Source organism: Notolepis coatsorum (assembly GCF_963971535.1).
Source record: "Notolepis coatsorum genome assembly, chromosome: 6".
In the NCBI taxonomy this organism is placed as follows: domain Eukaryota; kingdom Metazoa; phylum Chordata; class Actinopteri; order Aulopiformes; family Paralepididae; genus Notolepis; species Notolepis coatsorum.
Genome location: NC_140170.1, coordinates 158,509,088 through 158,522,055, shown reverse-complemented (window position 1 = coordinate 158,522,055; position 12,968 = coordinate 158,509,088). Strand labels below are relative to the sequence as shown.

Genomic DNA, 12,968 nt, shown 5'->3' with positions numbered 1-12,968 from the left:
TTAAAAGCGAAAGTAAACCAGCTTCTCTGCTGGCTGTGGCTCCAGGGGAGTTGAACAGTTCTGGCTCTGCTAGTTTATTTTCGATCTTTTGGCGCTTTTTTGGTGGACAAACCACCACATGTGCACTGTGACTCGTGACTGGAGTCTAGTTCTGCTAGCACACATAGCCTACTGTGTACAGACGGTTTCAAACTGTATTTTAAATTAGAAAGCAAACAAAATAAATGGACAAGAGAAAAATAAATCTCAATTTGGTCAGTATTGTCATTTGGACAAGCAAAGCCATTACTTTAAGTTGCAGGCAAGAAAGACAAGTCTGTCCACTGTCTCTGGTTTTAAAACTGCCATGTTGCAGGTCACACAAAAAAATATATATATATATATATATATATATAAAAAAACGATTTTTCGATTTTTTTTATTATTTCGACATCGATTATTAAAATATATCGCGATATTTATCGTTATCGTTATATCGCCCAGCCCTAAGTTCTCGTGTTTCGTCACCAACGGTTGAGTGCCAAAAACGAGTTCTCGTTTTTAGATAATTAGATCTTTTCCCTTTGATCCCCATTCTAAACACTCGCTCGGAGCTGCCTGTGTCTCCCTGGCACCAATGCCTACGTTAAAATTGCAATGACAATCTAATATTTTTGAACTGGGTATGGTCTCTCGGTCTTTCTCTCTGCTTTTTTTTGCTGCAAGAACTCCTCCCCCTCAGAGTGAATCAGGACATAGCAATCGATCCGAGATTTGATGCCTCAAACCTATTGTTTGCCGTATGATAGCCATGCCCAATATACACAAGTAATTGCGATCGCGATGGGACGACTGGGATTTATTAATTTTAGAGTACCTTCTGACTAAGGTATGGTCTATTTTAGGCAACCTGCTGGTATTATTTTTACCTAAAACATGCTTTTGGTAACAATCGCATGATGATTTTGTGAAGAAACATTATATATATATATATATATATATATATATATATATATATGGTATATACCTTTCATTTGGAAATATTTTGGAGTTTCAGGCGAGCAACCCGAACGATTTGGGCATAATGCATATAACACTTCATATCTCGCGATCTAGAAAAAAAGACTGGATTATTTTGGAAAGGGGCGATGTTCAGCATGGAATATCGCACAAACTAAAGTATGTAGAAATTAAGGGCGGCTGGGTGGCGCAGTGGGCAAGGCGCTCGCCACTAACGCATGATATGCTGGTATCGAGCCCAGCTCTCTGCGTTGCTGTAGTGAGGATAGAAGCCTTGCATCACGTGTCCCCTCCGGTACACGAGGAGGCAGTCTGTCGCATCTTTTCACCAGACAGCTCGAACTCTCAGTGGCGAGGAGTAACACGTGGGAGGCTCACGCTGCCCCCGATACTTCCTGTTTCTGCTGTACAGGCGTCACCCAACCGACCTCTAACACAATTGCCAGTGTTAGAGGGTGGGAAAGCCGGTGGGTGGGGATTGGACGTTGTGGACAGCGACTCCTACAGGTCGGTTGGGTGACGCCTGTCCAGCAGAAACAGGAAGTATCGGGGGCAGCGTGAGCCTCCCACGTGTTACTCCTCGCCACAGAGTTCGAGCTGTCTGGTGAAAAGATGCGACAGGCTGCCTTCTCATGTACCGGAGGGGACACGTGATGCAAGGCTTCTATCCTCACTACAGCCGACCAGTGGGAGGCATAGTCTAGCAACGTTCAAGACAGGGGAGGGGAGAATTGGAATTACGAAATTGGGATGGGAGAAAAATAGAAAAATAAGGAGAAAAAGTGGATAAAAAAAAAAGTATGTAGAAATTAACTGGTTAATCAGTGTTGGACTATAAACAATGCCTGTCAAATGAGCCATACTATTGTCTCCATAGCTATAATACAGAACACACGATGGGTCCGCAAACATCACGAAAATTGTCAATAATGCTGGTGCCATTGAGTAGAGATGGGAAAACAGCGTGGCGGTCAATTAGTTAACAGCTGGGTATCAAGATACCTTTCTATAATCATGCAACACTAGTAAAGACATTTATTTTGACATTCTGATTTAAGAACTTAGTTAATTTATCTGACTGCTTGTATTAATTGATGAAAAAGTAGCCATGTGCAGTAATATAGATTATAAAATTGAGGATGTAATATATTATTGAGCTGCATCAAGATGCATCGTAGAATCAAATCGTGGACAGCTGAATCGTAATTGAATCACGAGGCCAGTGAAGATTCACAGCTCTAATCCTGTGTGCAGTGGACTCACCGGTCTCCAGGTACCAGAGGTCCTTGCAGCAGACCTGGTTGTTCCAGGCCTTGCGGTAGCCGTCGCGGCCGCTCCACACGTACAGCCGCGAGTTGATGGCCACGGAGCAGTGTCCGGCGCGGGCCCTCGGGACGTTGTCCTCCAGGGTGTCCATCAGCACCGTCTCCCAACACATGGAGTCTGGAGAGACAAACACGTAGATATAAGAAGATATTCCTTTATTGATTCCCTTGGGGGAAATTCAGGCATCATAGCAGCATGAGTAATAGTAGAAGACGTAAAAAATACACAATAAAATTACAGTACAGTAGAAAAGTTAAAATAGGCAGTGTAAACAATATAGTTAACGCTGAATATACGCATCTGAGCAAGTAGGCATTGTGATCAACGGTCTTACAGTTTTTGTTCCTCACATTTTTACCCATTCACTCACACACCGACAGCCGCGGCGACCATGCAAGGTGCCAACCTGCTCATCAGTTAGGGGTTAAGTGTCTTGCTCAAGGACACTTTGACACGCTGCCCGGGAGAAGTGGGAATCGAACCGGGAACCTTGCGATACCAGATGACCACTACCTCCTGAGCCACTGTCTATACCTTTACCACAGTCCCCTCCAAACTCATAGCCAAGTTCAGGGACCTGGGCTTGAACTATGACCTCTGCCAGTGAGTCTTGGACTTCCTGACGGGCAGACCCCAGGTGGTGAGAGCAGGCAACTGCACCTCCTCATCCATCACTCTCAACATAGGGGCCCCCCAGTTGGTGTTCTGAGTCCCCTCCTCTACTCCCTGTACACACATGACTGTGTGGCACAGCGGAACAACACAATCATCAAATTTGCTGACAACACAGTAGTGGTGGGCCTGATCTCTGCAAACGACGAGAGGGCCTACCTGGAAGAGGTAAAGGTTCTAGCGGGATGGTGTCAAGAGAACAGCCTCTCCCTGAACGTCAGCAAAACAAAAGAGATGATTGTGGACTTTAGGAGGTAGGGGGTCAGGGACTACAACTTTTTTTGCACATAGCACTGGTGCTACAGAGGTTGATAGTTTTGTAGCACTGGCCAAAATCTTGTAGCACAAGTATAAAACGTGTTATATTTGTAACAGTCACAAATGTGCCTATTGTATTTGTGTTATTAGTTGCAGTCAGGGAACAAACTTAAATTGTACCTAAAATTGTACCTCATCCCATTTCTGCTTTGCACTAGATAGTACTGTACATTAGTACACTGCATAGTATTGTGTATTGTATATTATATGGTAACTCAGAACATTGTACATATGTCTATACCGAACACTGTGACCTCATTTTTCTTCTTCTAAATTCATGCTATATTATGTTATTATGTTATTTGATACTATCTTGTCTAGCACAGTCTCTGGAGCGTAACAGTAAGAAGCATTTTGTATGAAAGTATTCTGTACTTCTGTATGACAACTATTAAAGAACTTGAACTTAACTTTTTGACTTACCAGCCATTTGGCTGGTAGATTTTAAAAAGGCAGATTTTTTACCAGCCAAAGATTATAAATAGCTTTTTAGTATATCGCCATGTGTTATTATTACTATAATACTCTCATAAACAACATAAGGAATATTAGCATAATTTTGAGTGGACTAAAGGAATGAGTCAGCGTTAATAGTTTTAAATGCAAATAATTTATTGAAACATAGAAGTGGGGTCGGTTGGGACACACACACACAATGGGGGACCCTGATGTAAACAAGACGAAAGTCTTTCTCTGGTCTGCATCCCCTTAACAATTGTGTGTATTGAGCCGTACTGTATTGTACCCATTCTGCAATCTGTTAAATAAAGTTTTCATTCATTCACTCTGTTTCAACTCACCACCCCCACATTATATTGTAGTCTAGTCTGTCTTCAAACTTCCACTCCTCTCGACACACACACACACCCTTTCCCCAGTCCACACTGTCTGCTGTTCTCTATGGATCTGCCTCTGATCAGGATTAGCTTGTTAGCTTACGCTAATGTAACGTTCATTTCGGGCGATCTGGGCATAAAGGAATGGCGACGATGCAAAGCATGTTAGATGCATTTGACCCGTTGTGAGAAAAAAAAAACACCACGGACTTATTTCGGATCGCAAAATAGCCGCACTGCTGTGTAGCCCTGCTCCTCTGCTTGACCGCCCTGCGCCGCAGACAATAGCACGGACTGGGCGCCTGTTATTTTTCTACAACGGAGTTCGGCGATTTGCGAATCTGATTGGCCAGTGTCATTTCTGGTCATGTGACATGTACACCCAATCGTGGGACCGCAAGTTTCTACACTGGTTAGGCTTAGGCGTTCGTTCGAAGTCGGTTAAGGTTAGAGTTTGTCTTAGAGCATGGCGATAGAACGCCTGCCCTGATTCCGACGGTTAAGCTTAGGCACTCTTTCAAAGTTGGTTATGGTTAGAGTTTGTCTTAGAGCATGGTGATAGAACGCCAGATGCTTTGCAGGCTGTTCGACGCGGAAATGGGCAAAGACACAGCTCGTCACGCTATTGGGCGCACATGTCACATGACCAGAAACGTCAGTGGCCAATCAGATTCGCAAATCGCCGAACTCCGTTGTAGAAAATATAGACGCGGACTGGGCGGATATGACTCGTCGAGTTGTCACAGAGTTTTTTTCAAAATAAGAGTATCATATGAACCTGAACGTTGCTAGCTGCCGGAGCCATAGTTATTATAGCTGGAGCTGCGCTTAGACGGAAATGAGACCCGGGACAGGATTTTCAAAATAAGAGTATCGATATGAACCGAATGCCTATCGCACCAGTGCTACTGAAGTAAATCCATTCATCGCAGAGACCACTGTTGCTGTAGCATGTGCGATATATATGTCGCACTGTACAGCCCTGACTACAGCCCCCTCAGCATCGACGGGGCACCGGTTGAGAGAGTGAACAGTTTTAAGTACCTCGGAGTCCACATATCCGAGGACTTGACATGGACCACACTAGGGCTGTCCCCGACTAAGGATTTGGATGGTCGACTATGATAGGCCAAAATTTGCCGTTAGTAGACTATTGGTCGACTAAAAAAATATATATATATATATATATATATATATATTTTTTTTTATCATTCCATTTGGGCTGTGGGGATGCTTAATGTCTGAAGGAGTCGACTGAAGGCTTCTTGTCCTGTTCAAAAGCATGCAATTGGTCCACTGATGGATACATCTTGATATTTGTCTAGTCTGTGTGCTCATTAGATGGGTGAAATCCTCTTTCAGTGCCTCTGTGCCCGTTTTCGTAGGCAGTTAGCCTCTGGTATGCGTGCCATTAGCGTTAGCCACACTTCTAGGCCTTTTTTTTGTATTCGACTAAGAGGTTGGCAGTCGACTACGGCTCCTTTCGACCGATTAGTCGACTAATAGGGGTCAGCCCTAGACCACACACCTAGACAGTGTTATCAAGAAGGCACGGCAACGCCTCTACTTCCTTAAGCGTCTAAGGAAGTTCCAAGTGAGTCAGAAGATCCTTAAGAACTTCTACTCATGCACAATAGAGAGCATCCTGACTGGCAATATCACCTCCTGGTTTGGGAATAGCACTGCACAAGACCGTAGCAGACTACAGAGAGTGGCCCGTTCAGCCCAACGCACAATTGGAGGGGGGCTTCCCACTCTCCAAGACATTTACAACAAGCGCTGCATGGGTAAGGCTGAGAGAATAATCAAAGACCCCAGCCACCCAAACAACAGCCTCTTTGAACTGCTGCGGTCAGGCAAGCGATACCGGAGTCTCATGACAAGCACAGAGACTCAGAAGGAGCTTCTATCCCCAGGCCATCAGGATGCTCAATGAACAATAACACTATGTAACAAACCATCAAATTCACCCACAGCACACACATACACACTCACTTTAAATAAACAACTCACTGTAGCACCCACGTTACTCACCTTAGACACTTAACACACTTTATATTTATTGATAAGAGATTTGAACATCTCTCATACCTCATTGCACCTCACCACCACAAGCTAAGCTATTGTATATTGTTGTAACTCAGTTACATTCTCTGCTCTGCATTGTGTATACATTGTATATACAGGTGCAGCTCAATAAATTTGAATATCGTGGAAAAGTCTATATATTTAGCTGTATTGAAGCAGTCATTTGTGCAAAAGGAGCCCCAACCAAGTACTGAGTGAACATACCAGGGTTTCCGTTAGAAAAAATTGTTGCCGGCCTCAGTGTCCGGTAGATTTCAATCTACCGGTCAAATGAGAGTAATTCCGGTCAGAGTTTATTGAGCTTAAAAACAATTGATAGGCAAAAGAATGACAACAAAACAAAAGAATGACATCATCAAGGCATGTAGATTTATAATATTTTTACTTAAAACTAGGCTACTTTTGCGTATAAAGTCATTATATTCCAAATAAAATAAGTCCCGAGACTCGTGCTGCTGCCGACTTTAAATCAAATAGGTGTCTGTGGGCAGTCGCCCGACATTAATAAACAACAGTCTGTTATAATCACATTTTTATGAGCTAACGAATTCCGTTATATTGGACATTTGTATTAATTATATCAAGCGAAGAACTGAGAAATTTGGCAGAGAGAGACGGCAACATTATCGTGGGTTTGCGTGACGACTCTCTCTCTCTCTCCACCTCCCAATGACTTATTTGCGAGAGTATGTCGATGCAGAGCAGCAGATTCAGCTGTTATTGGCTCTTTTCTGGGGACCGCACAGCAGCGCCCCCCACCCAACATTGAATTGAAAATGGCTGAATTGGAGTACTGCTGGAGTACTGCATTGTGCTGCTGCTGCTCCGGCTCTGCAGCTTCACAAAAGTTCGCACACCCAGCACTAAGCTCTCGCTGACAACGTCGTTGTCATTATTAGAAGCAACGATGAAACAAATGTAATGATTGTTTCGTTCATCGCATAGGCTATTTAATTTTAACCTATTTTAATACAATTCAAATAATCAAATTGTGCTTAGACTCAGGGAATTATTTTCACCGGACATTAAGACCGGAGAGATTAAATATGTCGGACTTCAACAGATTTTGCCGGTCAAATACCGGTAATTACCGGCTAACGGAAACGCTGGAACATACATGAACATACTTTTCAGAAGGCCGACATTTCTATATACAAAAGAAAAATACATCTATTTTTTATTGGCGATAGACTTTTGGGCTTTCATGAGCTGTAAGACATAATCATCCAAATTAAAACAAATAAAGGCTTGAAATATTTCACTTTGTGTGTAATTAATCTATAAGCTACGAGTTTCGCTTTTAGAATTGAATTACTGACATAAAATAACCTTTCCACGATATTCTAATTTATCGAGCTGCACCTGTACTAGGGCTGCCGCGGTATTGATTTTTTCCATACCGCACAAATTTGCGAAGCTATTGAAACCGCTGCGGTAACCAAAAAAAAAAAAAAAAAAGTTTGAATGCATTTTTATTAAATTTTTTTAGTACGGTAGTCTATTCTTTATAGCATATAGCCTGCCTCTAGTCTAAATGTCTATCTTTAGAGGATGACTTTGCAGCATGAATATTGTTTGGGATTCGGCAAGCACGCATTCGTTATTGAAAGTGAAACACAGACAACATAGGCACCTGAACACTGTTTATTGATGCTTGCAGTGAGGTACAACGTGAGGCTCACTCGAGGTAGACGGTGGACGGGTCTGTTGAGGAGCTGAGGCGCGCGCCTCTCTCCCCTTCCCGTCGACCAAGAGTGAATACCTGTAGTCCCCAGGGCTCTGTCCCGACCGGTGTCCGGTTCCCCCCCGAAAGGATGAGTGAGCCGGGGAAGACCGGGCGAGCCCGACTTAACGAGAACCATAAAACCTTGAGCGCGGGGTGGCTCCGGCCACTCGCGCGCCGCCGCGGTTCCCAACGTCGCGGACACGCGGGCAGGGGTGGTAGCCAATGTTCCCTCAAATTTTTTTTCGGTCTGAGCAAACACTCAAACCTCCTGAGCAGACATCAGCAACTACTGAGCAACATACGTCACCTGCCGATTAACCGGTTAGTTGATAAGCGGCGGTTTGTAAAAAATCTGAGAATCTTAATTTCCCTCAATGTCTAACATAAAAATATATACATTTTGCTGATACACCGAGAAAGAATACAAAAAGGCATATTATATTCCTTAATCAAATATTTATTTGACCATTGATTGACGATACAGAGCAAAGTCCTTACTTTGGCGGCAGCGGTATGAGTCGCGTCACTAACTCTGACTGGCTGACTCGTATTATTTTATTAAGTGAATTATAATGCGAATTCAAGGGTGACCATATTGTGATTTTTTTTTTTATAGAGGACACTGCCTTCAGCCTCAAGATACTTAATGATACTCAAAGTTTACTCAAAGATGCCTGATCATTATAATATATTTAAAGTATGCCTTCTCTGTATGGATATAAAATTATTGTTTATATTATTTTATATAACAAAATAATATCTCTCTATAACCAAAGTTACTCAACATGCTGTATTATGCCTAAAGTTATCTATCTGACAAATCTCAAGAAAATAACTAAATCAACCTATGACAAAATAATATATATTTTAAAGTCTTACTGGACAAAATAAACAACAAGAAAAATATGAAGTAATGTTCTAAATAATACCTCTTCTGTATTAGAAAATCCAGCTTAAAAAATATATCTTTGTATCTTTTCAATGTAATGTAAATTATAAAACAGTAACCTCACAAAGATACTAATTTAAAAGTGCACTATGCAGTTTCAGATTTGTTGCAATTAGTGTACTAAACTAATTTATTACACACATAATCCTTAGAATGATTGTATCATAACAAGCATCTTATCAAACCAAAACATCATTTTGAGACATCAAAATAGTTTTCAATTATTTTCTTTCTCTCTGTATAGCTGGCTGCTTCAATCAATTCGGTCAACTTTGCCATCAAACTCTTGCCTCGCACTGCTTTGTTTGTAATGTTTTTCTGTGTCCATGTGAGCTTTGAGATCACCAGCACCTTTATTAGACACAGAAAAATATGGTCAAGCTTTGCACTCGTTGCACTCCGCTTCCAATTAGTCTCGACCGGGATGATAAATTGGGAATTTTCTCTGCAGTTAATCTGTAATGTACATTTCCGCGTTGGCATTGTGAGCCAGCGATGCTGGTCGGATCTGTCCGCTTCCTGCTCTCTTGTGTGTGTCTGTGTGAGAGCGCAGTAGCGCCGCCCACAAGGCACTGAAAGCGAGGCTTCTCTTGGTAACGTCACACGCAACAGGTTACTGTAGTATTCAGTGCAACGCGCCAGTCAATTTAACTACATGCATATTTTACACAAACGCTTCTGTGCGCGACAGATTTCAGATGTGCGCGGGAGCGTTTTGCCACCTTAGGGGGAACATTGGTGGTAGCGCCTGGCGGTTACCCCCCCCCCCCCCCGACCCTTTCTTCTTCTTATTATTATTATTATTATTATTATTATTATTATTATTATAATAATAAAAAACAGCAGTAATGCGGTAGGGCTGGGCGATATAACGATAAATATCGCGATATATTTTAATAATCGATATCGAATATCGAAATAAAAAAAATCGTTTTTTTTTTAAAACTTTTTACCTGCAACAGGGCAGTTTTAAAACCAGAGACAGTGGACAGACTTGTCTTTCTTGCCTGCAACTTAAAGTAATGGCTTTGCTTGTCCAAATGACAATACTGACCAAATTCAGATTTTATTTTCTCGTCCATTTATTTTGTTTGCTTTCTAATTTAAAATACATTTTGAAACAGTCTGTACACAGTAGGCTATGTGTGCTAGCAGAACTAGACTCCAGTCACGAGTCACGGTGCACATGTGCGGTGGTTTGTCCACCAAAAAAGCGCCAAAAGATCGAAAATAAACTAGCCGAGCCAGAACTGTTCAACTCCTCTGGAGCCACAGCCAGCAGAGAAGCCGGTTTACTTTAGCTTTTAAACCAGCTGCAGCCTGAGAACTGGAGTGTGAGGGGATGTAACACTAAAGATGGCGGCAATGACAAAGAATTGCTGCAAAATAAACATACATCTGTTGTTATAAAAAAAAAAAAAATTATACTTATAACAATTCGATAATTATCGATATCGAGAAATAAAATAAAATTATCATATCGTTATCGCGATATGATTTTTTTCCATATCGCCCAGCCCTATAATGCGGTATTCAGCTTAACTCTGTGGTGGGCGTGATGTAACAGCGGTACCGCGGTAACCGCGGCAGCTCTAACCTGTACTGTATATATGTATATTGAACATTTGTTTTGTTTACATACTTGACTTTCTATTTTATACTTATATTTAGGGATGCCCCGATCACGTTTTTTGCCACCGATACCGATCACCGATCGTCTATGAGCCATATCGGCCGATACCGATCGTTTTTGGTTTTATAATTTTATTTTTTTTATATATAATATATATATATTTTTATAAAATATATATATTATATAATTATACTTGTAGTTGTATTATCTGCGAGACATCGCCACCACGCAACAAGTCAAAATGCTCGCTATCTGCAAACAGCTCCACTGTCTGTGTGTATACTCTGACTAACAGGGTCTGAAACGTATAAGATGTTCGCAGTGTTGTTATGAAGCATGATAGCTAATTAGCCAACAGCTGCAAAAACGAATAATGTCAATTATGTTATAAGACATTGATATCAGGAGCTATCTGTAGCTACTGCTAGCCGGCTAGATACCGTTAAGACAATGAATCATGTATTAAACTAAAGTGAACTATTTAGTTTACTGGGTCATTTAGTTTAAACAGTGAGCTAACGTTAGCTACCTAGCTAACGGAGCTGCTCATGCAGACTATTGGCGGAGCTTGTTGATATCAGGAGCTATCAGTAGCTAGCCAGCTAGATACCGTTAGACAATGCATCATGTATTAAACTAAAGTGAACTATTTAGTTTACTGGGTAATTTCGTTTAAACAGTGAGCTAACGTTAGCTACCTAGCTAACAGAGCTGCTCATGCAGACTATTGGCGGAGCTTGTTGACATGAGGAGTCTGGGAGGGAGAGGAAGACGAGGGGGAGGGGCAGTACGCTGCAGCAACTGTGTGCCTGAGAGAGAAGTCAGCGAGTGAGAACTCCGCTGAGAATTGGATAATATTTTCCGCGCGTCTTCGATCGGTTTTCACGATCGGCGTAAATAAAGCATTATCGGAATTCACCGATCTCATATTTATACCGATTATCGGCCGATACCGATCGCTGGCCGATCGGGGCATCCCTACTTATATTACTTATTTTTTACTATCTTTTTATTTTATCTAGCACACTCAGCAAAACAGAAAGAAGCATTTCATACAAAAGTATTCTGTATTTCTGTATGACAACTAATAAAGAAACTTGAACTGTTGCTAGAGGAGAGAAACGACATTTAATCCAATACCTTAAAAAGAATGAGATTTAAAAACAAACCCAGGTTCAAACAGGCGAGCGTGTTCGTGCACTTCCACTCCTTCTCATGAGTGGCCACCTTCACGTCGTCCATGACAAGAGGAACCCACCCTCCGAAAACGTACATCCTGCAATGACAGAGAGATTATGACCACAACGCAAGGCCTGCTGACAACTGTACTTGAAATCAACACCGGACGAAAACGGTCAATTCTACCAGACACTTACGCTGGAAGACAACTTGTGCACAAGCAGTCTTTTAAAATGACTTAAAACATTTAGTATGACATTTCCCTAGTTACAGCAGTCATCTTACTTGTTGGTAATGGTAATTTATTTCCCTAGTTACAGCTAGGGCTGGGCGATATGGCCTCTAAATGATAGTGATATTTTTTGGCCATATCACGATACACGATATATATCGCGATATTTTGACATTTCCTCTAAAGCACTTAAAAATGCTTGATTTAACCCTTTGATGCATACAGTCACGCCAATATGATGATTATAATAAGTCCCTGCAAAATATGTTTCCATTATTAAACCATGAAGATGCTTTAAAACATTATTAAATGAAAATGTACTAAGAGTAGTCTACTGACACACTAATAAAAAAATGTATTTACATCTAAGACAATTTATATAAAAACTATTGGGTGCCTAAGACTTTTGCACAGTACTGTGTTTTCTATCCACTTTAGCCAAACACACACACACTATGTATATATATATATATATATATATATATATATATACACACACTACTGTGAGAAAATAATAATCACACACAAAGCCTTACAAAGGGATAATGGCTTATAGCAGACTTAATGATTTTAGAATATTTCAGATAATGAAATGAAATGTTTATATCATCAACTATCCAGTTAGTATTTATACTGTAACGTTTGGCCACTTTAAATCATTGAATGGAGAGAGAGAGAGAGAGAGAGAGAGAGAGAGAGAGAGAGAGAAGAAATGAGTGTGGCTGCTGCACCAGGGTGAGATGTGTGCTCTACTGAGCGCACCTTTCTAGTTTGCGTTTTGAGCGTATAAGCTGCCGTAGGCGATGATGTCACACTCAAATATAAACACAGGAAGTTGAACACACAGATTGAAACTGGATGTAAGAAACAAATAACCAATAAATATGAAGTTATCTTTAAACCTCTGTTGTCAAGCGTCATCAATATAACCCACCCCCTTTTCTCACTAATGTAGCTAGTGTCGTGGAGTCCGCTTTGAGCTAACGCTAGCAGCTAAGAGCTAACGCTAG

At 41.3% G+C, this 12,968-nt stretch overlaps 1 protein-coding gene across 5 annotated transcripts in view; it reads right to left on the bottom strand.

Annotated features, from left to right (window-relative positions):
- Window positions 1-12,968, bottom strand: part of hcfc1a (host cell factor C1a) — a 75,250-nt gene that overhangs the window by 53,738 nt on the left and 8,544 nt on the right. For all 5 annotated transcript variants that reach the window (XM_084316945.1, XM_084316947.1, XM_084316948.1 and 2 more), the window contains exons 7-8: window positions 11,717-11,823; window positions 2,263-2,442 (exon numbers count right to left, since the gene is read on the bottom strand). In XM_084316945.1, coding sequence (XP_084173071.1) covers window positions 2,263-2,442; window positions 11,717-11,823 — 287 coding nt within the window. The remainder of the gene's footprint in view (window positions 1-2,262; window positions 2,443-11,716; window positions 11,824-12,968) is intronic.